Source organism: Gossypium arboreum, chromosome 8 (genome assembly GCF_025698485.1).
Source record: "Gossypium arboreum isolate Shixiya-1 chromosome 8, ASM2569848v2, whole genome shotgun sequence".
Classification (NCBI taxonomy): Eukaryota; Viridiplantae; Streptophyta; class Magnoliopsida; order Malvales; family Malvaceae; genus Gossypium; species Gossypium arboreum.
This window is the reverse complement of record NC_069077.1, coordinates 141,665,085-141,688,967: the sequence shown is the minus strand read 5'-3', so window position 1 is coordinate 141,688,967 and position 23,883 is coordinate 141,665,085. Positions and strand designations below refer to the sequence as shown.

General features: G+C 31.9%; 6 protein-coding genes across 7 annotated transcripts; 1 reads left to right on the top strand and 5 right to left on the bottom strand.

The window, feature by feature from the left end:
* Window positions 1–2,351: 2,351 nt before the first annotated feature.
* Window positions 2,352–5,408, bottom strand: LOC108465288 (arogenate dehydratase/prephenate dehydratase 6, chloroplastic-like). Its single transcript, XM_017765606.2, has one exon. It carries the CDS (start codon window positions 3,831–3,833, stop codon window positions 2,541–2,543), a length of 1,293 nt encoding a protein of 430 aa, XP_017621095.1. The 5' UTR covers window positions 3,834–5,408; the 3' UTR covers window positions 2,352–2,540.
* A 2,991-nt stretch (window positions 5,409–8,399) lies between these two features.
* LOC108465291 (probable 2-carboxy-D-arabinitol-1-phosphatase) lies at window positions 8,400–11,613 on the top strand. Its single transcript, XM_017765608.2, has 9 exons — window positions 8,400–8,832; window positions 9,295–9,400; window positions 9,552–9,768; window positions 9,889–10,007; window positions 10,408–10,503; window positions 10,578–10,631; window positions 10,708–10,806; window positions 10,891–10,998; window positions 11,093–11,613. Exons 1-9 carry the CDS (start codon window positions 8,477–8,479, stop codon window positions 11,465–11,467), a joined length of 1,530 nt encoding a protein of 509 aa, XP_017621097.1. The 5' UTR covers window positions 8,400–8,476; the 3' UTR covers window positions 11,468–11,613.
* A 1,960-nt stretch (window positions 11,614–13,573) lies between these two features.
* On the bottom strand, window positions 13,574–14,223 carry LOC108465294 (stress-response A/B barrel domain-containing protein At5g22580-like). The gene is made up of 2 exons (XM_017765615.2): window positions 14,002–14,223; window positions 13,574–13,937 (listed from the first exon to the last, which is right to left on the bottom strand). The coding sequence occupies exons 1-2, from the start codon at window positions 14,118–14,120 to the stop codon at window positions 13,739–13,741; spliced, it is 318 nt and encodes a 105-aa protein (XP_017621104.1). The 5' UTR covers window positions 14,121–14,223; the 3' UTR covers window positions 13,574–13,738.
* A 1,917-nt stretch (window positions 14,224–16,140) lies between these two features.
* LOC108465295 (UPF0481 protein At3g47200-like) lies at window positions 16,141–17,682 on the bottom strand. The gene has a single exon (XM_017765616.2). The coding sequence runs from the start codon at window positions 17,671–17,673 to the stop codon at window positions 16,183–16,185; it is 1,491 nt and encodes a 496-aa protein (XP_017621105.2). The 5' UTR covers window positions 17,674–17,682; the 3' UTR covers window positions 16,141–16,182.
* A 782-nt stretch (window positions 17,683–18,464) lies between these two features.
* On the bottom strand, window positions 18,465–20,319 carry LOC108465297 (protein LURP-one-related 8-like). Its single transcript, XM_017765618.2, has 2 exons — window positions 19,807–20,319; window positions 18,465–18,941 (listed from the first exon to the last, which is right to left on the bottom strand). The coding sequence occupies exons 1-2, from the start codon at window positions 20,044–20,046 to the stop codon at window positions 18,579–18,581; spliced, it is 603 nt and encodes a 200-aa protein (XP_017621107.1). The 5' UTR covers window positions 20,047–20,319; the 3' UTR covers window positions 18,465–18,578.
* A 1,193-nt stretch (window positions 20,320–21,512) lies between these two features.
* On the bottom strand, window positions 21,513–23,235 carry LOC108465292 (uncharacterized). Of its 2 annotated transcripts, none has more exons than XM_017765609.2 (3): window positions 23,093–23,235; window positions 21,930–22,086; window positions 21,513–21,813 (listed from the first exon to the last, which is right to left on the bottom strand). In XM_017765609.2, the coding sequence occupies exons 2-3, from the start codon at window positions 22,083–22,085 to the stop codon at window positions 21,766–21,768; spliced, it is 204 nt and encodes a 67-aa protein (XP_017621098.1). In that variant the 5' UTR covers window position 22,086; window positions 23,093–23,235; the 3' UTR covers window positions 21,513–21,765. The 2 variants fall into 2 exon arrangements, with proteins under 2 accessions (XP_017621098.1, XP_017621099.1); XM_017765610.2 differs by having other exon boundaries at window positions 21,930–22,089; window positions 23,093–23,204.
* Window positions 23,236–23,883: the final 648 nt, after the last annotated feature.

Genomic DNA, 23,883 nt, shown 5'->3' with positions numbered 1-23,883 from the left:
AATTCGAAAATCTGCATACATGATAAGTACAATTATATTGATAAATTCGATTGTTTGATTGTTAAAATATTAATCATAAAAAATTATAAAAGTGTATAAAACTAACCGATGAAAATGAATCTCTCTAATAATATAATATAAGAATTTTTAAAATGAAAAGAATTTATTTAATTATGTTGGAAATAGAAAATTTTCAATGAATAATAATTAATATAGATCTAGAATTTTATTTTATTTTAGGTTTGGTATAAGTTACCTAAATAATTGAAGGGAAAGGGGACCAAGCTACATTATTAATTAGTTAAGTCTAGTGTCTAATAATACTATCATGCAATGCAAATCTAGGGGACCAAAGCATCTTTATTAATTAGTTTATTGTATAATAATGAATCAGATCCAATTAAGATATTGGTTTGAAGAGCGATATCAGATTAATTGACTCACAAATCGGTACGAATCGATTAAATTGGTGGTTGAAATAAATTTTTTTATATTTTATAAATATATTTAATGATTTTTTAATCGAATCGCATTTAATTAATTATGACTTGACCGATTTAATTACTAGTCCTATTTTAAAAATGTTAGTTGTGATGCAATTGTAATGGAAATCTAATTTACAAAGAAATATAATAAAAAGTATTTAAAATTAAAAAACATTTTTTATTATTTTAATGTGATTATATCAATTAATCCATTTACATAAATTTATAGATTTTCTTATTAAACCAAATTTAAAATAATTTTTTATTGCATTTTAAAATTAACCATGAGAAGTCTTCACCTACCCACTTGTTGAAGGCTTTGCTTCCTAACTCATCCTTTGTTGTTTGGCTAAAAGCTCATTATACTTTTTTTTCTAATATTAAATTATATTATTATAAGAATATTTTAATTTTTATAACTTTTTATATAAAATTAGTAAAATCTCACATGGTTGATTGAATTTTAGTTCAATTTGTATGAGTATTGTTACCAATGTAGGAGGACATGGATTTGAATGCACTGAAACACGTTATCCTCTTATTATGAGTTAGGGAGGGACTATGAGCAGATCTAGACATAGTGTCAAAAAGAACAGATATTGTTCAGAACCTATAATGAAAACTGTTAAAATAAAATAAAATAAAATCTTGAATGTGATGAGGCTTAAACTTAAAATATTTTAAATTTTAATCCATCGAATTTTCTATTTTAATAAAACAAATTTATTTTTACATAACTTTTAATAAATATATATTTTTTTACATAAAATTATTTTTATGTGCGTAAATATTCAACCTTAAAATTATACTCAAAACTTTTTTTATCAAAACTTATTCAAATTTGTTGACGGACTGAATATCGTATTCAACGCAGTCATAATTCTTGTTTGTGATCTGTTTCCTTAAGTTGACCTATTGACTCGGTGGCTTGTTTTTATTTAAAAAAAACACACAGACACACAATTATTTTATATTTATATATTTTATATTAAGTTTAAATAAAATAAATTATATAATATTAAATGAAAATACGATAATACAGTTTAAACTCGTGCCAATTTAGATTAAATCATAATTTAGGGTTAAACGAACAATCCTACCTTTGGATAGACTATTTTTTTTTTTATTGTCACCACTATTTTTTATTATTATAGAAAATTAAATTAGCTTAAGGTATGTTGGATCTAATAATAGGAAGTTAAATGTTTTAAGTAAAGGTTATGTTTGAATTTTCTAAATGGAGAAAATAGGATTGGAAAAGCTTAATTAAGGACAGAGTATAAGTTGATTAAAATCAACCAATTCGCTTAAATCGATTTCGATTAACTTAATTTTATAGTTAAATCAATTTTAATCTTGGTTAGGAGATAATCGAATCGTTTAACTTAACCAATTTAATATTTATTTTAAATTACTTTAAATATATAATATAAAAATTGAAAACAAGCCGATTAGCTGACAATATTGACGAATGGTAAATTGTTTTAATTAGGTCGATTGGGTTGTCTATAGTAGAAAAATAACGGTTAAGTTAGTTAAACGTAAAAAAATATAACAAATTGATCGACAATGGCGTATGGGAGGGAGATAGGCAATGGATTTGGCCCCTAAAATAAAAAAATTTTAAATAATTCTTTTAATTTGTAGAAAATCACAAATTAATGTAACAATAAAATTATATTTTAATTCTTAAAATAATCGCTTTATCGACTGATTTAACTGATTACTTACCTCTGATTTATCCTTTGTTTAGGAGTCTAATCGGACCGACTTGAAATTTAAAAACAAAATAAAAAAAAAAAAGAAGAAGAATAGAGTTGGATGAGATGATATTCACATTTCAAGCACAAAAAAGAAGAACAAACATTGAAAGGACTTAAATTGACTATATTTACCCAACAATATCAACAACAATAATGTCATTTTTGGTTGTTGTTGAATTAAAAATGATGATAATAACAAAAAAGAAAAAGAAATAAATTAAAAATTAAGTTCAACAATTTTTTTTTTGTGCATATTATTTTGTTTTTTTTTATTTTTTTATTTTCATGGGTTTCAACTGGATGGGCACCAAGGCGTCATATCCATTGGGTAACTGCCTAATACCCTCAAGAAAGAGGTGAATTCTTGAACCTCCGCCAACGCGTTTTGAGCTCTGACCTCCGCCATTGACGCTTCGAAATCCACGTAAAACATGTATTCGAAATGCTTCGCGGTTCCTACATTGGCGTCGTCGACTAGCCGGATCGGCCGGTTACGGTGTGGCCGTGACTCGATCTTCGTCAAACTGATGTTCCTAAACGCGAACGCCGACAACACTTTGAAAAGCACGCTGGTTCCTTCTTCGTGTGCGAAGACGATGCTCGTTTTGAACGGCCGGTCCGTGCGTGGAATGATCGGATCACGAGCTAACATAACGAAGCGCGTGACATTGCTTGAATCGTCTTGGATCCCGTCGGCGAGGACGTTGAGTCCGTAGAGTTCGGCGGCGCGTGCGCTCGCTATGGCTGCTGTGTCACGGAGGTTGTTCGTCGCGATATATTCGGCGGCTCCGGCTGTATCATCGACTGCTTCGCGCGTGACGTTGAGGCCGAGTTTGGTGATAGTGTTTTCACACTGTGACAGAGCTTGTGGATGAGAAATGACGCGCGTCAAATACTCTGTCCTAACTCCCGGGAGAGCTAAAAGACAGTGATGGACAGGTAATTGAACTTCACCGACGATATGGAGTCGGTGACGGAGGAGAAGATCATAGTTCCGATGAATCGAACCTCCGAGTGAATTTTCCACCGGTAAAACAGCTCGATCAGCAATCCAAAGCTCAACCGCTTGAAACGCAACTTCAAACTGGTCACAAGGAATAGCTTCACAATTTGGATAAGCTTTCCCCGCCGCAGCTTCCGAGTAAGCACCGGGAACTCCTTGATAAGCCACACGCAACTGAGAACCGTGCTTCGGAGCAGGAGACAAATCGGTAATAGTTAACGGCTTCTGTGGAGGCTGTTTAGCAGGTGGCTGAGGCTTGTTCTTCTTATCTAGCGGAACTAAGTTCAGATCCAAGGAAGTTTTATGGCCGTTAACTGCCGCCGCCAGGTGATCGGAGGCGGAGGAAGTGTTCGATTTCTCACCGGAATCTTGATCCTGAGAGAAGACTTTGCTAGACAAAATAGCACACGAGCTTTGCCAATCCACCCGGCTTGAACCGACTCCATTGGGGAATGGAACTGAATCAGAGTGATACACACAACGTACAGGTACAGCTAACCGAACCGGCTTATCAAACCGAGGCTTCGACCGGCGAATTATAAGGTACGAATTAAGATTTTGCACTTGAGAAATTGCCTGCATTTTTCCTTCTCGTTTCCCTTTTATTAAAAATCACACAGAGGAAAGCAAAGGAAAGACGAAGGAAAGGAAAGCGTTAAAATTTTAGTATTAAGAAAAGCTTGTTGTTCTCTTTGGAAGAAGGGAACGTCAAGCTGAGAAGAAAGAAAGAGGGAGAAGGGAATTTATATTAAGAAAAGGGCCTGCCAAGTTGGTTCGGTCAAATCTCACACCTACCCCCTGGCACCTTCTCTTATTATTATTATTTTTTCAAATTAAAACAAATATGTAAAAAAATTTGTGTCAATATTGGAGTTACGAATACATTATTGTAAGGTTAAATTTTGTCATAACTCCTTATACTCTTTACAAATTTGAAATTTAGTCCTTGTCCTTTTATTTCTAATAATTTAATCTTTTAGATTTCAAAATTCAGGTCCAATTATTAATATTGTTAATTTTTATTGTTGGTATAACATTTTGAAATAAAAATATTATTCACCTGGTAATGAACTTGAATTTAACAAAATAATTTTAACGATATTAATAATTGGACCTAAATTTTGAAATCTGAAAAGTATAGGAACTAAACTCCGAATTTATGAAGAGTATAATGACTTATGGCATATTTTAACCTTATTGTATTCAGTATTTGATTTTTATATTTAGAGTTAACTGAATCATATATCCCTAAATTATACTATCATTTTAAATTAGTCCTCAAACTTCAGAACGTTTTAATTACATCCCCAAACTATCAAGGCTATATCAATCATGGCATGCCAAATCTTACGTAACTAAATTTAAAATGATAACTTTTTAAAAAAAAATAAGGCATTGCAACATAACTTTTAAAAGTAAAACTAATAATAAACTAAAACTGAAAAAATAGAAAATGAATAATAAAACATCCATAAATACTTTGAAAACCTCAAAATTAATATTTTTACAAAATTTATTTTAACAATATTAATTTTTCTTAAAATTTTATTTTAGATTAATAGTTAAATTAATGATTTTAGCAATGTAAGGATTTGATTGATATGATATTAATAATTTGAGGATATAATTAGAATGATTTGAAATTTGAGGACTGGTTTGAAATAAAAGTCATAAAAGATTTTGATAACAAAATATTTCGTATAATTATTTTATTAAAATAATAAATACCTTAAACACAAACCTTTCAAGAAAAAAACTCCTTTCTTTAAATATCAATAATATTTTCTTTTGATGTAAGTGAACGTATTTATTGTTTTTACTCAATTCACTTCTTCCGTATATTAGGGTTAATTGCATAAAAAGTCTTCAAATTGTGGTTCAACTTCTAAATTAATTCTTGCATCCACCAAGGCATGGATTCATATCCTGCTATGCATAAACTCTTCCCTTTTTATAGTTTGGTTTGTTTTGATTTCTCTTGTGGTTCTCGGCCCAATTACGTGGATTGCCCCTAATTTGTAGCTCTTAACACAATGGTATGAACCCTTTCGACTTTCGACTTTCGACTTTCGACACCTCAATGTAAACTCTTCCCTGGAGCACCTCATTTTTGAGGGACGTCTCTGGACCTTCCCTTGGGAAATACAATACCTTATTTGATGACGATAGTACTGACAATTATATAAAGGTTTGCATGGTAATATACTCAATATCATTATCAATATTATATCATTTAAGTCATTCATCCGCTTAACTATTGGCATGGGCAAGGGTGAATACAAGAAATGCATGCAAGTAGGGGCGAAGCTAAAAAATTTTTTTTAGGGGGGCTGGATGAAATTTTAATTTTTTATAGTTTAATCTTTATAATTTGTAAATGATTAAATTGAATTTTTATAATTTTAAGGGGTAAAGTGTAATTTTACCTTTACTAATTTAAATTTTTAAAAAAAATTAAGGGCCTAAAAGTTAATTTTACATTTTAGGGGGGCCGGGGCCCCTGGCTTCACCCCTGCATGCAAGGGTCCTATCTCCGTCCCCCAAATGTCCAAATGAAAAATTATAATTTAGCTCATTTAAAAATGATAAATTTATGAGTTAATGTAAATAAAATTGCACCTTGTTATATGATTATAATAATAACCTGACCCAAAATCCAACCCAGGGTTCGACTCTTATTATATAATAAGATTCTACAGACATCTCAAAAGGGGATTGACTTCTTCTTCTCTACTGTTGAACCAGAATCTCCTCCATCTCCAGATCCTTTGATCCATCTCAAGGGGGTCGACTTCTTCTTCTCTATTGTTGGACTAGAATCAAAAAATGTTTAAAATATTTAGTCCCTTTTAGTCCCTTTTAAAATGATGAAATCAAAAATTAACACGTGATAAAATTATATTTTGACCTTTAAAAAATTTACGATTCAATTTTAGCCCCTAAAGGAACTTCCAAATTCACCCATGATCATAGGCCTTTTACAAGTATATCCAAATTTAACATGGAATATATTTAAAATATATGAATTAAAACATAAAAATATGTACCTACTATACAAGCATAAAACATATTTAGAATATAGGAATCAACCTACTATACAAGCATAAAACATATTTAGAATATACGAATTAAATTGTAAATATTTGTATTCTTATTGTATAAGTAACTTGAATCCGACCATTCGAAGAGGAAAAGAAAATCCTCTTAAATTTCACTCGCATTATAAGTTTTTTTTAACTCAAATTATTCATTTGATCATTAAATAATTGAATATATTTTTATTATTTAAATAATAATTTGGGTCGAATAAATACAGAAAAAAAAAATTGGACTTAACATAGTTGTGATAAGTCCATGTATTGTCTGCCCAAAGATGGGCCAAAAGTACTAAGGACCATTCGGGCATCACGTGAGGAGGGGTCCCAACTCCGAAGGCAAAGGCCTAGGGATAGGAGAGTCTTTTGCTTTGTTTTTTATTTAATTTGAAAAAAAAAATATTTATTTTATTTACGGTTTAAGGGAATTTGTTTGTTTTATTTTCAATTTTTCCTTAATTTTCTTTTTTTATCTTATTATTTTATTAGGTTATGAAAATGTAATTTTACACTTTTACATGATAGACTATGTTATCTTGTTATACGCTATTCAATATTCAATAGACTTTTTTATCAATACAAAAACGTTAAACTTCATCGTATCTTTAATATTTATTTGTCAATAATTTTTTATACACCAAGTTTCGAGCTTGGGTTAAAGCTTTACATTATCTTAAAGATACCAATATTATTGAATTGAACATAGGCTTTTGAGCTTAGAGCTTCGTAACATTTTAATTGAGTCTTTAAAACATTAATATTTTATTAATCAAATCTTTCTATTAGCCCGGTCATTAGCTTGAATGTTAAACGCTAACTCAATCGACATAGATAATATCTAAAACTTGCAAATCAATTTATAAAAATGTGTAGACATATTTAATGAATAATTTGCATATGACGTGTTAAATATTATCAATCTTAAATTTTATTGATACCGGGTAGTTAGTACCACATTGATGGATGTATTGTTTTTATTTTAATATTGATATGTATTGGTATATGTGTGCTTTGACGTATTATTTTGAGTTTTTTTAAATATTTTAATATATACATATAAATATATTTATATGCAAATATGAGTTTTAAATCATTAATTTAGTTTAAGTAAATGATTATATTTTATTTTTAAATGTTACATTACAAATATTAAAATCTTGCACCCACATATTAGTTGGTATACATTGATGCAAATCGGTATTAGTTGAAATGGATCAAAACACATCGAAACAATGGAAACAAATTGAAATTTCGGTAAGAAAGAAAATTAAATTACTCTGTATTAATTTAAGATCAAAACAATATTAATTGCTACAAAAAAATTATTTATTTTTTATATGTCGATCCAAATTATTCAAATAGTAGATACATTCAAATTTACAATCTCATTCATATGATTTAAATATACTCCAAGTCAAAGTCGAGTTGGCATTTAATGTTAAATTGGTAAAAGAATTGATTGATGAAATATTGATGCTATGAGCACTCAATTTAGAATGTTTTGAAATTTAAAGATCAATTTTGAAATTAAAAAAGAATAGTTTGAGAAATCTTTGAAAAATTCACCTACAAAACATAGGAAAAATTAATTTTATGTTTTTGGGTTAATATATAATTTGGTACTTGAATTTGGTTTTAATGTTTAATTTGGTATATGTGTTTTATTTAGTCTTAAATTGGTACCTAAGTTTGACTTCAATGTTTAATTTAGCATCCAATCCGAATTGTATAATGTGGTCCAATGAATGTTTGACATGTATTCTCTAGTAAAAAAACATAGGTACTTACTTGAGACAGAAAAAAACTCAAGTACCAAATTGAATATTGGAACCAAATTTATATATTTAACCAAGACAAGAAAATTAACTCAAGTATCAAATTGAAAAAAAATCAAGTACCAAAGCGGATATTAAATTCAAACTTAAGTACCAAATTGAACATTTAATCTAAACTCATATACCAAATAATATATTAACTCTTTTCTTTAATAAAAAAAAAAATCTAGGTGGCGGTTTAGCTCATGAACTCGATAGAAACAACGGTAACCATACAATTAAAAAAAAAAAAAACTGAAAATCGTAATATAAAAACCAAAATTCTCCAATAATTAAAAATAATAATAAATCCAAAATGATATCCCTCGCAAATGCTTCTCTGCTTCTCCACGGCCGAGACCACCATCTCCCTACAAAGCGTCGAAGTCCGTTCACCGTTCGGTCATCGTCGAGTCTCCAAGAGATCGACAAATCGCCGACGATGGCGGAAGACAGTAAGCTGAGATCGGAGCTTTGCGTGTCGGTTCCGTTTCCGCCGATAAAAGCAGCGAAGAGAGTGGTTCTGGTTAGACACGGGCAGAGCACGTGGAATGAGGAAGGTAGGATCCAAGGGAGCTCTAATTTCTCTGTTTTGACTAAGAAAGGTGAAGCTCAGGCTGAGACTTCCCGCCAAATGCTCATCGACGATTCCTTTGATATTTGCTTCTCCAGGTATTTCTTTTCAGTTTCCTTAGATTTAGTGTTGGTATACTGTTTAAAGTAATAATATAATTTTATTTAATTTAAAAGTTGACAATTATTTTAAAATTTACAATGTATAATAAAACACTTTGGTCACTTGGGATACTTTAGCAAAATCTAATTTGAATATTTACATTTTATTTGAAACTCATTTTTAAATAATATAAAAAAGAATGGTAAATGGCTGCATAAAAGAGTGAAGTTCATACATATATTTGGGCAATTAGGATCATAATCTTCTGAAGAATTAAAATATGAAATTTTATCTTATATGAACACGAAATGTATTGTTAATAAATAGGTAAAAATCAGGATAATTAATTACTGTGTTAATTCAATTGTATAAAAGATTTAATGCATGTTGAGTTCAAATCATAGGATTTCTTTTCTTATGAACTCTTAAAAGGGTTGATTTTCTTTCATGTCTTTCAGCCCTCTGATTCGGTCAAAAAGAACAGCTGAAATCATATGGGGGACACGAGAAGACGAGATAATAACAGACTCTGATTTAAGAGAAATCGATCTTTATTCATTTCAAGTATGTTTTTTTTTTTTTTTTTTTCTTTCAATCATCAATGTGTGTTTTGTGTTAATTGAAACTCATAATGCCAAGTGTATATATATTTGGTTAGGAAAGTTTAATGTCTTGTGATGATAATTTTTTATCTCAGTTTATTGGCGGATTTTAGGGCCTTTTAAAGCATGAAGGGAAAGCCAAGTTCGGTCCGGCTTTTCGGCAATGGCAAGTCGATGCTGCGAATTTCAACATCGATGGTCATTATCCCGTCAGAGAGTTATGGGGGCGTGCTAGGAATTGTTGGACTAAAATCCTTGCTCATGAAAGCAAATCTGTTCTTGTGGTTGCTCACAATGCTGTTAATCAAGCTCTTGTTGCTACAGCAATTGGTAATAGTTACATATATCTGTTACGTAGAGTGCGAGGGAATGTTGGTTCAAATTGGTGTAGACGTAACTGAAGAGAACGGTGGGTTTTTACTTATGTTTTCACCTTTGTTGATGTATCAGGATTGGGAACTGAGTACTTTAGGATTTTACTTCAGAGCAATTGCGGCGTAAGTGTGCTCGATTTCATCCCACGTCCTGATGGAGGGTCTCCGCTTATCTGTCTCAATCGTTTAAACCAGGTACAGTACAATTACCGATGAATGGCAACTCTATAGCTATTTTCATGCATATTGTTGGTCACCAAATTGTACTCGGTACCTTTGGCATTCTGATCTCAACATGTATATATCATGATCAATATGTTATGAGCTGAATTTCCGAATTTCCAAGAAGTTTTTTTCGTTTATGCAACTGCGATTGGTCTCATTTTACTGGTACTAACTTTAAATTTTATAAATTTTGAAGTCTAAATCAAATTTTCTCATTTTAGAGGGGGCTAAGGCCCTTGCTTTCCCCCTGCCTTCTCCTCTGATATCATGATCAATAGGTTATGAGCTGAACTTCTGAATTTACGGGAAGTGTTTTTTTGTTTATGCAACTGCAGTCGGTCTCGTTCTATTTGATTATTATTTGTTGCAGACACCGGGATCACCTGTTGCTACCGGGAGCTCTGCAGGAAGAAGGACCAGTAGACGGATTATACTCGTTTGTCAAGGATCAACACAAGATTCAGAGGTATGCGTACAATAGCTCGGTAGCTTGCCCTTCGGTTCGTACCGAATGAATAGTCTGACTCGATTATTCCACAGGCCACTGTTTCAAAGTTAGGTGATCAACAAATGAACATGCTTGGGGTTATACAGGTATATAAGATTAGTAGCATTTGTCGATTAATTTTCTCGAGTCATATTATTGAACTCAATTCATTGTTCTTAACAGGCCCAGAAAACCGCCGAGCTGCTTCTCGATCTGAAAGTGAGTACCATAATTAGCAGCCCGAACAATGCCTGTGCTCAAACAGCAACTATCATATCCCAAGTAAGCTCTTGTTTAACTCAGCAAACAAGACAATGCTAGTAAGTTTTCGAGTTCTGTAATTCCGAAAAGCTTTCTACATTGTAGGTACAAGAAGCTGCTGATTGCTTGGGCGCCGATTGTGTTCCTCGGTATGTAGAAATGAAGAATATACCGGACCTTGATGTTGCCGAAATCTTTCAGCCATCGACAAAGGTACGATACTTCGATTTCCATTTAGGGAACGAAGAATTAGGAATCTCGATTATCTGACTGTTCAATCATTTAATGTCATAGATGATACCTGCAGGACACAACCGATGTTTCATATCTACGCCCTGGTTGGTTAAATGGATTAGATGATAGAGTCACATCAACACTACGGGAGCGATCTGGACAAGCCTGGCATTCATTGCTCACCGAACTATCTGACGAATCTGAAGAAGAAAAGATCGTTGTTGCCGTAGCTCACCCCGTAGCGCACATAGCGTTGATAGGACACTGCCTAAACCTTACAGAAGAATGGCTGGGATCATTCCATCTTGATGCAGGGAGTATTAGTGTCGTAGATTTCCCGGACGGTCCAACTGGTAGAGGCATTATCCGGTGCATAAACTACACTGCGCATCTAGGGAGATGGTCTATACCGATTACGAGATCAACGGTGGACGATGATTCATTTTAATTGTCAATATGTACTTAAATCCTACATACTTATCTGGTGCAAGATACTTTCACTACTGAATTATTGATGATGTATAGGCAGTGTAATTTAAAATAAATATTATAAAATATGAAATATATGACAATATTTAAAATTTTTTTATATAATTTGTGAATTTCGAAACCTTATCTATAGTATTTTCTTCTAAAATCAAACATAAAATATTCAGAACATAATTAACAAATTTAATTAAGTAAACAATGCTATACAAAGAGATAGTAATCATGCTGTTTGAGTTTTGCCTCGATCGATATGGGTATTATTATTAATGTACGAATATATGAGTTCGAATATGTTGAAAAGTATTATCCTCCTATTTATGGGATTATTGTGTTAAAAGCTTTAGATTTTGTATTTATCTTATTTTATTAAAATAAAACCAGCAACACCTAATCTTTTCATCATGTAATTGAGGTCTTCTGTTTAAAAAAGGATTTAATTTTTTTTAAAAACAAATTGGATGGTTTGGCAAAATTGACAATCTCAAGATTTTTGGGCAATGTTACATTGTTACATTCATACCGCCCTCGAATGAAATCCTTCAATCTATACATGATGATATTCCTGATATAGTGTAATCTCACTTTATATTAATTAGAGTTAACCTCTCTTTTGTAAAAAAAAAAAAAAAAGATCAATCAAGTTAGGTATTAGGTATTTGGTTTTCTTGATTGAAAAAAATAGTCGACCATTTCATTTTTAAAAAATTGGGGTTTTTTTCTAGGTTGATTTCAAGTACTTATTTTTGCTCAACAAATAAAAAAAATTTTAATTTTTTAAGAATAAGATGGTTGACCGATTTTTCAATAAAAACAAATACTTAATACACAAATTGATTAATCTTCATAACCTTAATATCTTGCCTTCCATTCTAAATTTTTCTCAAAAAAAAGGAAAATAAATCTTAAAGTAAAGATTATCTATTTTATTTTTCATCTTGATGCATCAATTACACTGTGAAAAGAATAAAATCAAAAAGAAGGATTGGGTGTTATTGGTTTTATTTTAATAAGGTAAGATAAACACAAAATTTAAGCGGTTTATTTTGATTTAATGGCTAAGATCATTTTTGGTTCTCATTTTAAAAATTCTCACTATAGTTGTCATCATACAAAAATAAGAATAAAAATTTTCTTTTTCAATGTATAAAATAATTATTCAATTTAAAGCAAAACGAAAGAAATGATGTTTATAAGATTTTTGATGATTTTTTCGATATAAAACAATTACATTATAATAGAGAAGGGGAATGGATTAGAAATATGGTGATACATTCTTAAACTCTAATATCAATCTATTTGAACTTACATGAGTTTTGGCACTAAACTCAAGACATGATTTGCAAATCTCATGTTAATCTTACTTAGTTTTTAAGTTTATCTCAAAAATTGAACTCAAAATCTAACTTAATCAATTTATAAGTAATTTTCAATTAATTTAAAATTTAAATCTCAATATTCTTTCTAGACTATATCGAGAGTCTAAGTGCAATGAGTTCAAAGAGCAAGAACTCTCTGTCAAGCAGGGGCGCGACAAGGGGGAGGAGGCAAGGGTCTTGACCTCTATAATTGAAATTTTACATTGATAAGATTTTAATTTAATCCTTTAATAAAAAAGATATTAGCTAATACAATGGTGAAATTACATTTTAACTCTTATCAAAATTTATAACATAATTCTAACCCTAAAAATTTTCTGATTTTACCTTTGTTGATCGGTGCATGATAAGGTGAATCATGCAAAGTTAGTATGGTTGAACACAATCCGATGCCCTGAAGTTTATAGCATTCTCACCCATATACAAGGGCAATTATTGGTGAAAATGAGTACTATGCTTTACTATATAGGTTCAACTCAAATAACGGCTGTTGTGCATGGTTCACCTTCTCGGACCTTTAATGAGACACTCTCATTTTGCATATCTATTGCCTCTTTGGCACTCGAGATTTTGACAGAGTCAAAAGACAAAATTCCCACAAAAACAACTAGTTAAGAGATTCACTAGCTTCAAACAGACGAAAAGTAAAAAATCCCTCGACAAATTCAACAGTCTTGAATACAAATACATGCTCAATTTATATATATATATATATATATATATATATAGAGGATTAGTTGTATAAATGTCGGAATATATATCGAATCCATTCATACAAGCCATAACACGTAGATGCATAGAGAGATATACAATAAGAAATTAAAAACAGTCGTTTACTAATTTCTTCATAAAAATCATGTTGCAGCCTTTGCAACAACAGATGGGAAATCAAGCAATACGATCTTGTCAATGGCCGTAGAAAACGTTGCAGAGAATTCAACATGACAGGGGTGACCAACAAACGCAGTGTAACCTTGTTTGTCTTCGAATGTCATTAAAAAAGCATGAGTAAATCCTTGCCTAAGCATCTCTTCACCTTCAATGTCTTGTCCCCTGTAAGAAAAATCAGTAAAAATCATAATGAACCAAAAAAGCCAAAAAAAATTTCTTTCTTTACCATTCAAAGGACTTGACAGCATCAATCTCTGAAACAAGTTTTTGCATCCCTTTAAGTATGTCTTCCACAACCACATCTTCCTTAAACTTAACGATAACAAGATGCTTGAACCCTGCCATTAATTATTTACATAACCTATTAGCCTCATAAATTTATGTATACATATACATATACACACACCAGCACCAATTATTTGTGTGTCAACTTCCAGTCCACTCTATTCACTGTGTACCAAGTTACTTCTGTCAAGACAAATGTCGAGTCAACTTTATGTATGGATAAGGTATGAGATTCTTCTTGACACGTGACCAACTTTTGCCCACTGATTATGGAAGATCGATTCCTTTTAAAGAAGTCTTTGAAGTATTGTTTATCCGAAGTTGACGAACCCCTCAGTGGATTGATGTTCGTTTGTCTAAAGCCGATGGGCAGCTCAACAGGTTCATACTATCTTTAGGTCAGGTTGAGATTTTGTCTCCCGACTTTGTGGAGACTAAAGAGATCGCTTTGGATGCAGGTTCATAGAGTTGAGAGTCTCGCCAAGTCAGATCGTAAATGGTGCATGGTCATGAAATGGTGGTCATTTTGTCTATGGTAGGGTTTGAACCTCTAGGCAAAATGGACATCGTTTCCTTTGGTGATCGTGTGTCACTACGATCTAACTTTGTAAGGTGTTCCAATTCTGTAAGTTCATATCCTAAATAGTCTCTTCAAATACTTGAACTTGCCGTAAATCAAGAGATGAAACTTCAGTTCAACTTTGATGGTGTAGTAATTGGCATAATGGGAACCATTACTGAAAGGGCCAAAAAGGCAAAGTCTTTTTACCTCTAGTCTCACCTCATCACAGTGAAATTGTCCTCAACGATAATCGTATTCCTTTTGGCTCTTTTTGCACATCAAATGGGGTAATAGGTACGTTTATAGTTCAGTGTCGGCTTTGTATTCAATAAAAATTAATCTTTTTGGGTTACATATTATATCAATTAAGTCTTATTTTAGTATAGCAATCAATGTATTAAATACCAGTTTAGATTTTGCGTGAAATAACTTTAAAATACATGGATCAAATTGTAAGTATATATGTATACTTACCATATAAACAAATTAGAGTCAAACTAAAAATGATTTGCAATTTGACCAACTTGTTTAAAAAATGAAATTTCATTATAGGTTCTAATGTTTCTTTTTTATTATACAATACTTAAAATTACCCATTGCTTCTCCCCAATCCATAAATAGGAAGATAATATTATACTTCAGCGCACTCAAACCCACGTATTCTTGCATTGGCAACAATGTCCATGCCAATCAAACTAATACTCATTCGGCAATTTGCTGTGTATTTAATTTTAAAAAAATTTTAATATGGTCTTCCTCATAAATTTCTAAGAAATTCAGACATGCACTCATGAATCAATGCAATTTGACAGATTTCAATTAATTAACAAATTAATGGTTAGTCAAAGTTAAATGGTTTAGCTTCTAAGCAACAATTTCTTCCCTCTTTTGAATTTCCAAATGGAGTCCAAATTACTCTTCTTTATTTTATTGCTTAATAATTTTTAGGATTAAATCCACCAAACATCTTAAATTATAGCTCAGATTTTAAATTAGTCTTCAGATTAAATATTCTAATTCAGTCCTCAAAATATTAATAACGTATCGATCATAAATTTAAAACACTTGAAATAAATTGTAAATGCATGTACCTATTGCATGAGCAACTTTGATTTAATCTGTTAAAAAACATATTGTCAATAAAAATTATAATGCCAATTTCTTTTCTTTTTTATATATGTTAGATTAAAGTTATCTATGCAGTTAATACACATAAATTTGCAATTTGATCCATATATCTTAAATATGTTCTACCTTAGACTTAAATTGACATTCAAAGCCCAAATTAATATAGTTAGGGTGACGAAAGTACCAAATTGATATAATACAAATATTTTGATAAGTTAATAACATTTTTTTGGAATTTGGAATCAATTTAGAACAACAAATCCTAGAGATGAACTCAGAAAACCAAGGACAATGTGCCAATCTTTGTCTTATTGTTTGCAACATTATGTTGATTCATATAATCGTTAAGGATGAAATAACAAAAAAAAAAATTATTATTTTTAAAACGTCGAAGTGCAATTTATTATTGTATTACATTAAAATTTTATAACTTTAAAAATGTATGGATACATACCAAAGAAGGCTTGAATCAAGGTTAATATTAAGAGTATAAGGGCAGCCATGGCCGACATGAAAGGCCATGGCCGACATGAAAGACCATGGCGTGTCAAAATACGTGTGCTTGAATCCTGCCCATCGGACATGCCAGTCGTTCCGATAATACTCATTAACGTCCTCAAAAAGTTTAGATAGGTAACTCTTCTCTATGTCGAATGCCACGTCCTTGCGTATGTTATTAAAGAAGCGAGCGATTTCTTCGTCGGTCCCGAAGTAGTTCTCGATGATTTTGTGGTCACATAAGAACCCGGCGTCACTTGGCGTGTTGATTAAACATCCCATGAAGGTCGCGTACGTTGTTACATGGTTCGTTATGTAGTGGTAACATTGCTCGAAAGCGACGCAATTCAGGAAGACCGAGCTCGAGAAATCATCGATGGTGAGGAGCGGGATTTGAAGCACGCCGTTGTTGAATTTAACGTCTAAGAAGCTATCGCTTTTCCCCGGCTTGAATTGAATCCCGGCTAGGTGAAGCTTTTTGGCCGACGGGATCAATTGAAGGAATGTCGATGGCTCTTCGGTCGAACTAGTACTCATTTTCGATGTTTCTTCGGACAGACAAGGACTAATCGTTGATGTTCTCTCAGTAGAACTAGTGTTCCTAGACAGTTCTCCGGAGGAAGAAGTAGTACGATTTCTTGGTGTTACTTGAGAAGAAGATGGGAGAAAACTCATACGAAATAGATCGAGTAAATGTTTTCCGATTAGATCAGCGTGATACTCGATGACTTCGACGGGTCTTTGTACCATGTAATTAAAAAACTCGAGGCTAAGCTGAGTTAACGAACGGACATTTTTTCGATCTGAACCCGAAATCGATAGTTTGAACAAGGTTTCGAGTACGAAAAAGGGGATTTGATTTTCTAGCCTAAGAAGATCACGCATTATAAACGTCAAAATCCATTGCATATTAAATATTGGATCATCAATATTAGTATCAGATAATCCTCCAACAATACAAAAGAGTTCAACAATGAAACACCCGTCGAGAACCATCATCTTGACGAGACTGTTTTTGTCGATTTCGATCATTTCTGAGTAGCATTCCCTTATCCTTTCTTCCATCTGTTCCAAAGCTCGAAATAGGCGAACGAGGTCAACATTGTGTCGCCGTGTTCGACGAAGAAACGATCCCAAGAACCTCCATTTATGCTCTTGCATCATCTCGAGATGATCTTTCCCGTAATGGTAAGGACCGATGGAAACAATATGCGGTTGATAAGCCTTTTTATTGATCCCAACAAAGCTTTCGGGGACTCGAAAACTGCAACAAAACTCGTTACCGGCATTTTCACTCAACCGTCTAGGCGGTTGATTGATTTTTTCTTCCATGATTGTGATAACATGATGCAAGTTCTCTCCATGGCTAGTGCCTTCCATTTCTTCACTCTTTCCTTTTTCGATTGACACCATTTGTATGCCCATTTGCTTGAATTGCATGAAGCAACTGCAATAAACTTAGGGTTTTTAAAGATGAATGTAAATAATAATAGTGGGAGTCAACATCTTTACAATGAAGCTATGAAGGAAGGAACTAAGAACATGATTCATATGTAAACTACTTGACATTTCATTTTTTATTTTATTCATAGCATTGAAACTACAAAAATTTTCTTACACTTTTCACTTAGTGCCAACCATTATCCTTGAGGATTACGAGATAACAAAATTTGTCTTCTGCCTTTTAACACCGTGGGAAACTAGGAAGAAACTACGAGAAATTATTTAATTACATTTTAATAATTTTTTTTATATAATTGACCCATAATTTTGATAATTATTTATCTCAAACCTAAAATTGAATTTTGACCTTGTACTTCGAATCTTAAACCCCAAACATTATACTCCGAACATAAATCTTGAACTTTGAACTTAGTTTAAGGTTTAAGATTCAATATTTGATGTTTTAGTTTAGTGCTTAAGGTTTAAAGTTCGGGATTAAGGTTTAGAGTTTAAAGTTAGAGGTTTTTGATTTGGAGTTTAAGATTCAAAGTTTAGGATGTATGGTAAAATTTACTAAAATTATGTATCAATAATATAGAAAAAATTTCTGAAATGTCATTAAATAATTGAAAAGTGACTATAAATGCATATAGTGGGAAAGGTATATAAAATAATTTCTTCTAATGTATTGTTCAAAATGCAAATTTTGTCTAAACTTGTTAATTTATTTATTTTATTTTATTGTGTGTAACAATCATTTCGAGAGTTTAAGATTTTCATATGTAATTTATTTTTTAAAAAAAAAGGGTAAAATATAATTTCACAATAAATCCAGAGACCTCTATCGTAGTTTTACATACATGTGTATATATGTATGAATCTAAAGTTTAGAACATTTGATCAAGAAGAATAACTAAAGCCATTGCAAAATCCGTCCTAATATTATTAGGCTGAACAACAAGGCGGAAAATGTCGGTTCCGAAGGCGACCCCGCTGCCACCCTCTTTCCGCTTTATCTCTGCCGCTATCCTCCGCCTGTCATCCAACACGGCGCAACATCGTCGGGTATAAGACCCCTCGATCTCGTACATTGTTTTGTTATTCCGACCATCACTCTCGCCGGCGGTAACGTAAGCCAAGCACTTGTTGTTAAAGATGTTCACTGATTTCTTGACTGAAAGTCGAGGAATCGCCATGGTTTCTTCTCCTTCATAAACTAGCCAATTGTCACCCAGTCCCAGGCTCATTTTCTGACAGAATAGAAAGGTCAAATTATACTGTTAGGCCCTGTTTACCAAAATTGAAATTTATTCCAAATACATTAAATCTTACCAAAATTTTGAATACTAATGATATTACTGTTTGGATGGACATTTCTAAATTGAAAATGTAACATAATTTTTAATTTTTAAGTACAGAAAATAAATCTCAAAGTTTTGTCATAGTATAAAAATTAGTAGCATATTTTAACCTAATGTAAATGATGAATGACTTACTGACTTAGATTTAAGCTGAAAGTAAAATCCCGATTTTGATCCCTTTAATATTATTAAATTTCAGATTTAGTCTTTATACTTTCCTTTAATATAAACTTGATTCATCAATTTTATAATGTCATTAGCTAGACTATTAATTATCTATATTATATTTAAGACTTTAATTAAGTTAATGTCGCAAATCAACCAGATAATAACTCTACGAAAAATAATTACAAAATTCGTCTATTTAAAAGTAGCAAATATTATTACAAGGGTGTTTATATTTTTATAAATTTTATATAAAATCTATAAAAATAATTTAAACACGAAATGAATTCACATATGAGTAATCTTTGTACCTAAGACATCAAGATCTTCAAAGCCTCAATTTTGTCATTTGATCCATCTGTTTCTTACATAATTTCTTTATAAATATGTTTTTACACAATTTTCTTTGACTCGCATAATCTATGATTTGTCGCAATCTAATATTGGTCTCAAACCAATATTATTTGAAGTAATTATCAAGAGATCAAATTCTGCGAAACTAAAAATATAGACGCTAAACCCTAAATTCGAGCATAATAGAAGGACCAAATCAAGAATTAAACCAGAAAACGTAAGCTTATAATAATACCTTACGACGGATAGTGAGTAGTGCTTTGCCATTAGCATCCATAAGAAGGATGGATCCTTTATTCCCTTCCATATAATTATCCACCCTATATACCAAATCACCTTTACCATCAAACACCGTGAACCCATTGCAGTTGAATATCAACGACTTCTTCCACACCGTCATAACCTCCTCCTTCATCTCCGCCTTACACGGCGGCACCCTGCCTGTAAAACTAGCGTTGGGATAAACCTTCGTCATTCGAGTAAACGATTCCAGCCTTCCTTTCTCTCTTCTTTTAACTCCAAAAAAAGGATCAAAGCAAGTACGTATTGTGCTTGGATATTCATATATACATGAGTTAAGAAGAGCTAATATATATATATATATATATATATATATATATATAGACAAAAGTCTACCATTGATAAAGACAAGAATCCCAACAATGGATTTGGACGGAGGAAATAGTTGAAGAAAAAAAAGAAAGGGATGTCGGGTACAGTTGACAAGACAAAAAAACAGGGGGCAGGCCCATAGCCATAGCTAAGCTTTACTTCAAAGACAACGAATATTATGAGTAATAAAATAAAGGCTAATTTTTTGTGTGGTTGATAACTGCTTTACGGTGGGAAGCAATGGAACACTTGTCGATCAGACAAGGGCTTTGTGTTAGATATTTTGATGAGGATGAAATTACAATAGACCAATCCTTTGATAGTGTTTCCAGTAAAAATGACACGAGCTTGCAGCCGTTTTTTCATTTTTTACGCGTCTTAGACGTGGACATACCACACACTCATAAATTCACACGTGTAATTTGTGTGTTTTTCATATATTACCTCCAAATAAAAGCCCAATTAATTCATATTACCTCCAAATCAAAGCCGAATTAATTCACAGAAAGTATGTGAGAACGAGGCTCAAAACTCAAACTTTCCAGGCTTGGAACATGAAATGGTTTAATACTTTTTTAGGAGTGTCATTTGCCTAACAATCAACCTGTCCACCCTGACAATGATAGATATTATCCCTCGTGGGGTTTTATCTCCACCCTTTCCCTTCTTCCTTTTTCTTTGTTCTTGTTTTTCTTTTCTCAAATCCGAAATAACAAGTGTTTGTCCAATATGGTCTAATTTCGATAAGGCATTCTTATTGTTTTTTTAGATATGTTAGGACTTGTGTTCTTATATATCAATTTGCTATTTCGTAATGAAAGCACCCCCCCCCCCCCCCAAAAAAACTTCATGAATGGATTTTAATTTCATAAATAATTCTACATTATCGGGTCACTGATATTATTAAAATTCAGGAAAAAAAAAACTCAATTCAACCGCTAGTCCAACAAGCCTGTACCAGTTCACAGTCTAACCGATTCAAAGACATTTTCCAGACCAATGCCCCGATCCGTTCCCAATCCAAGCCAGTCCGACTAACCAGTCTGGTCCAGTTCAAACATCCTTGCTACTAATGGAGTCACCAGAAAAACATTCTTCAACCAAGACCTACCTCAATTCAATCATTAAATCACCGCAAACTAAGGGTACATTTCATGTGTGCAACCAAAGATTAAAAAAATTGAAGGCTAATAATAATAAACCCAATGTAGTTCAATTTTAGAACATGTAAATCATCTTTTAACGTAAGTGATTAACATTAAGACCTTTTTTGTTTAGGAGCTTCAATTCACTTATTATATTGAGATATACATTAATGTCTACCAAAGATTAACAACTCAAAATCCAAATCCAAATTATGCAATAATAATCATAAAACATCATGTTGAATTGAGTTTCTTATCATTTAGCTTTTCAAGAGAAACCAAAACCAAACTAAAAAACATAACCCCAAAGGGTATCTTTTAAGATCTCCATTTGGCATAAAAACCAAACAATTATTAGAGCAAATAAACAAGCAATTTCATGCTAAAATGAAACCCAAAAAAAGAAAAACATGTCTTCTAACCATGAGTGAGAGCTCTCATTCCTTTTTTCCAATCCCATGAGACATGTTATAGATCCCTCGTCCCTGAAAAAAAATAACAAGCACACAACATAAGCTATAGTTTCATTGATCTTTTATTTGGCAAATGGGAGGTTTTAAAATTGTTGTAAGATAGTTTTACAATTACGAATGAAACTCACGATTAAAAACAGGGAACTTGCTGCTAGAGCAGCGGGAATGGCGACAGATGTGATCTTATCGTAACGACCTTTCAAGTAAGTGTGTTTTTGGATGCCTTGAAAATATTTCTGATACTCGATAAGCTTTTCCCTAGGTCTGAATGGTGCCTCCAACATTCTGCTGTCACAAAGTTAAACATTCGGTTATACATCAAATAAGAGAATAAGATTTTCCAAAACTCACTAAATCTCAACCCAACTTATTCTCATTTCCCAAATCGGCACATTCATGCATAGTATCTATCTTCATCTATTTTAACCAATAAAACAATTGAATTTATATTAACAAGCAGACATTGATAGTACTCGCATCAACAAAATACAAGAAAACATCTTCCCTCCTATTTTACAAAAGCTACATTAAACAAGGGCAGACAATACACTATAGCAAGGTTTTCAGAATCAGACTGGTGGTCGAACCAGTCAGGACACCGGTTTGCCAGTTCAACCAGTTTTTTGCCTTGTTCAAAAAGTCATTACCAGTTCCCAGATCAACTGATTCAATGCCCTTCTCTAGCCCGGTACCTCGGCCAGTCTAGTACGTTTCAAACAACCTTGCAATATAGCCTAGAAATCAAATTTTGCGTCTCGAGATTCAAGAAGCCCCTACAAAGAAAGATTTTCAGATGTGCATACATTCTAACTCCAATAAACTTAAAATCCCCTCGATACTCGGTAACAAACCTCATTGTATCAGTGCCCTTTTTCCTAAAGAAATGCAATAAGAACAGACAAAATGGGGATCAATAAACCCAGTTCAAACTCAATTTACAGTCCACCAGGGGGAGAATTTTATGAATATTTGGCTACAACAAGGATTATTTGGTTTCAATTACTCATAGACTTACAATCTTAAACAATTAATTTACACTATTTTGAACAAAAAGAAAAAAAGAAAAAAAGCTAGGTTGATTGCTTTGTTCTTGAATCAATACCTTCACAATCCACAAATACCATAGATGAAATCCAATTCTAATTACACAAAATCAGGAAAAGCGTTTCCAGTAAATCAAATCAGCAGATTCAAAGATAAGAAAACTAAAAAAAAAAAAAATCTATTACTCAAAATTGAATTAAAACACATTTCAATATCGGATTCATAAGAGGAGAAGAGAAATGAACACCTGAGAGAAAACCAAGCTTGATTCTTCCTCTTCTTTCTTAGATTAGGAAAAAAAACGACTTTTTTGAGCCTTTAGGGATTTGGATTAAGTTCGGGAAAATGGTGTATTGTATTATAAAAAAAAAAACACCAAAGTTTGTATGGGCTGAGAGTGGCTGGCCCAATTCATACGAGGTTTTAATTTGACCTTAGTCCCTGTACTCTTCAGAGTTTTGAACTTTAGTCCCTTTACTTTTTTGATTTGAAAATTAAAATCCTATTTATAACACTGATAATTAATTTTCATTAAATTTGAAAAGTTCAGATTTAAAAATTAAAAGACAACATATATTCAATATAGTAGAAGTTAATTAATTGTGTTAGCTATTGAATTTTAAATCTGAAAAAATAAAAAATTAAATTCTTGAAAATTAAAGTAAAGTGATTGAATTTAAAAATCCTAAGAACACAAGGACTAAATTAAATATATATGTAGTGATATAATCTTGACAAAGTTCATAAATCTCATAATCTATTAGGAATTTTTTAAAAATATATAAAACCATAAAAATTGTAATATGCAGAGAATCTATTTTTTAATAAAACCATAAAATTTGTAATATGCAGAGAATCTATTTTTTAATAAAAAATTTGTTTTAATAAACCTATTGAATCAAACAAATCATGATTCTCAATTGACTTACTTAACCTAATGAATTTTTAAGACTCATTTACAATACATAAGAATTATATCTTGACATAATTCATATAAAACGTTTATATATTGATTTAATTCAATTTTCACAAATTGTT

Coding starts and splice junctions, on each gene's coding strand:
- LOC108465288 (XM_017765606.2), bottom strand. CDS start 3,833: ATGCAGGCAATTTCTCAAGTGCAAAATCTTAATTCGTACCTTATAATT.
- LOC108465291 (XM_017765608.2), top strand. CDS start 8,477: ATGATATCCCTCGCAAATGCTTCTCTGCTTCTCCACGGCCGAGACCAC. Junction 10,504..10,577: donor GATCAACACAAGATTCAGAG/GTATGCGTACAA, acceptor ATTATTCCACAG/GCCACTGTTTCAAAGTTAGG. Junction 10,632..10,707: donor ACATGCTTGGGGTTATACAG/GTATATAAGATT, acceptor TGTTCTTAACAG/GCCCAGAAAACCGCCGAGCT.
- LOC108465294 (XM_017765615.2), bottom strand. CDS start 14,120: ATGGCAGGGTTCAAGCATCTTGTTATCGTTAAGTTTAAGGAAGATGTG. Junction 13,938..14,001: donor GCTGTCAAGTCCTTTGAATG/GTAAAGAAAGAA, acceptor TTTTTCTTACAG/GGGACAAGACATTGAAGGTG.
- LOC108465295 (XM_017765616.2), bottom strand. CDS start 17,673: ATGGGCATACAAATGGTGTCAATCGAAAAAGGAAAGAGTGAAGAAATG.
- LOC108465297 (XM_017765618.2), bottom strand. CDS start 20,046: ATGACGAAGGTTTATCCCAACGCTAGTTTTACAGGCAGGGTGCCGCCG. Junction 18,942..19,806: donor TACTCACTATCCGTCGTAAG/GTATTATTATAA, acceptor CTATTCTGTCAG/AAAATGAGCCTGGGACTGGG.
- LOC108465292 (XM_017765609.2), bottom strand. CDS start 22,085: ATGTTGGAGGCACCATTCAGACCTAGGGAAAAGCTTATCGAGTATCAG. Junction 21,814..21,929: donor CAAGTTCCCTGTTTTTAATC/GTGAGTTTCATT, acceptor ATTTTTTTTCAG/GGACGAGGGATCTATAACAT.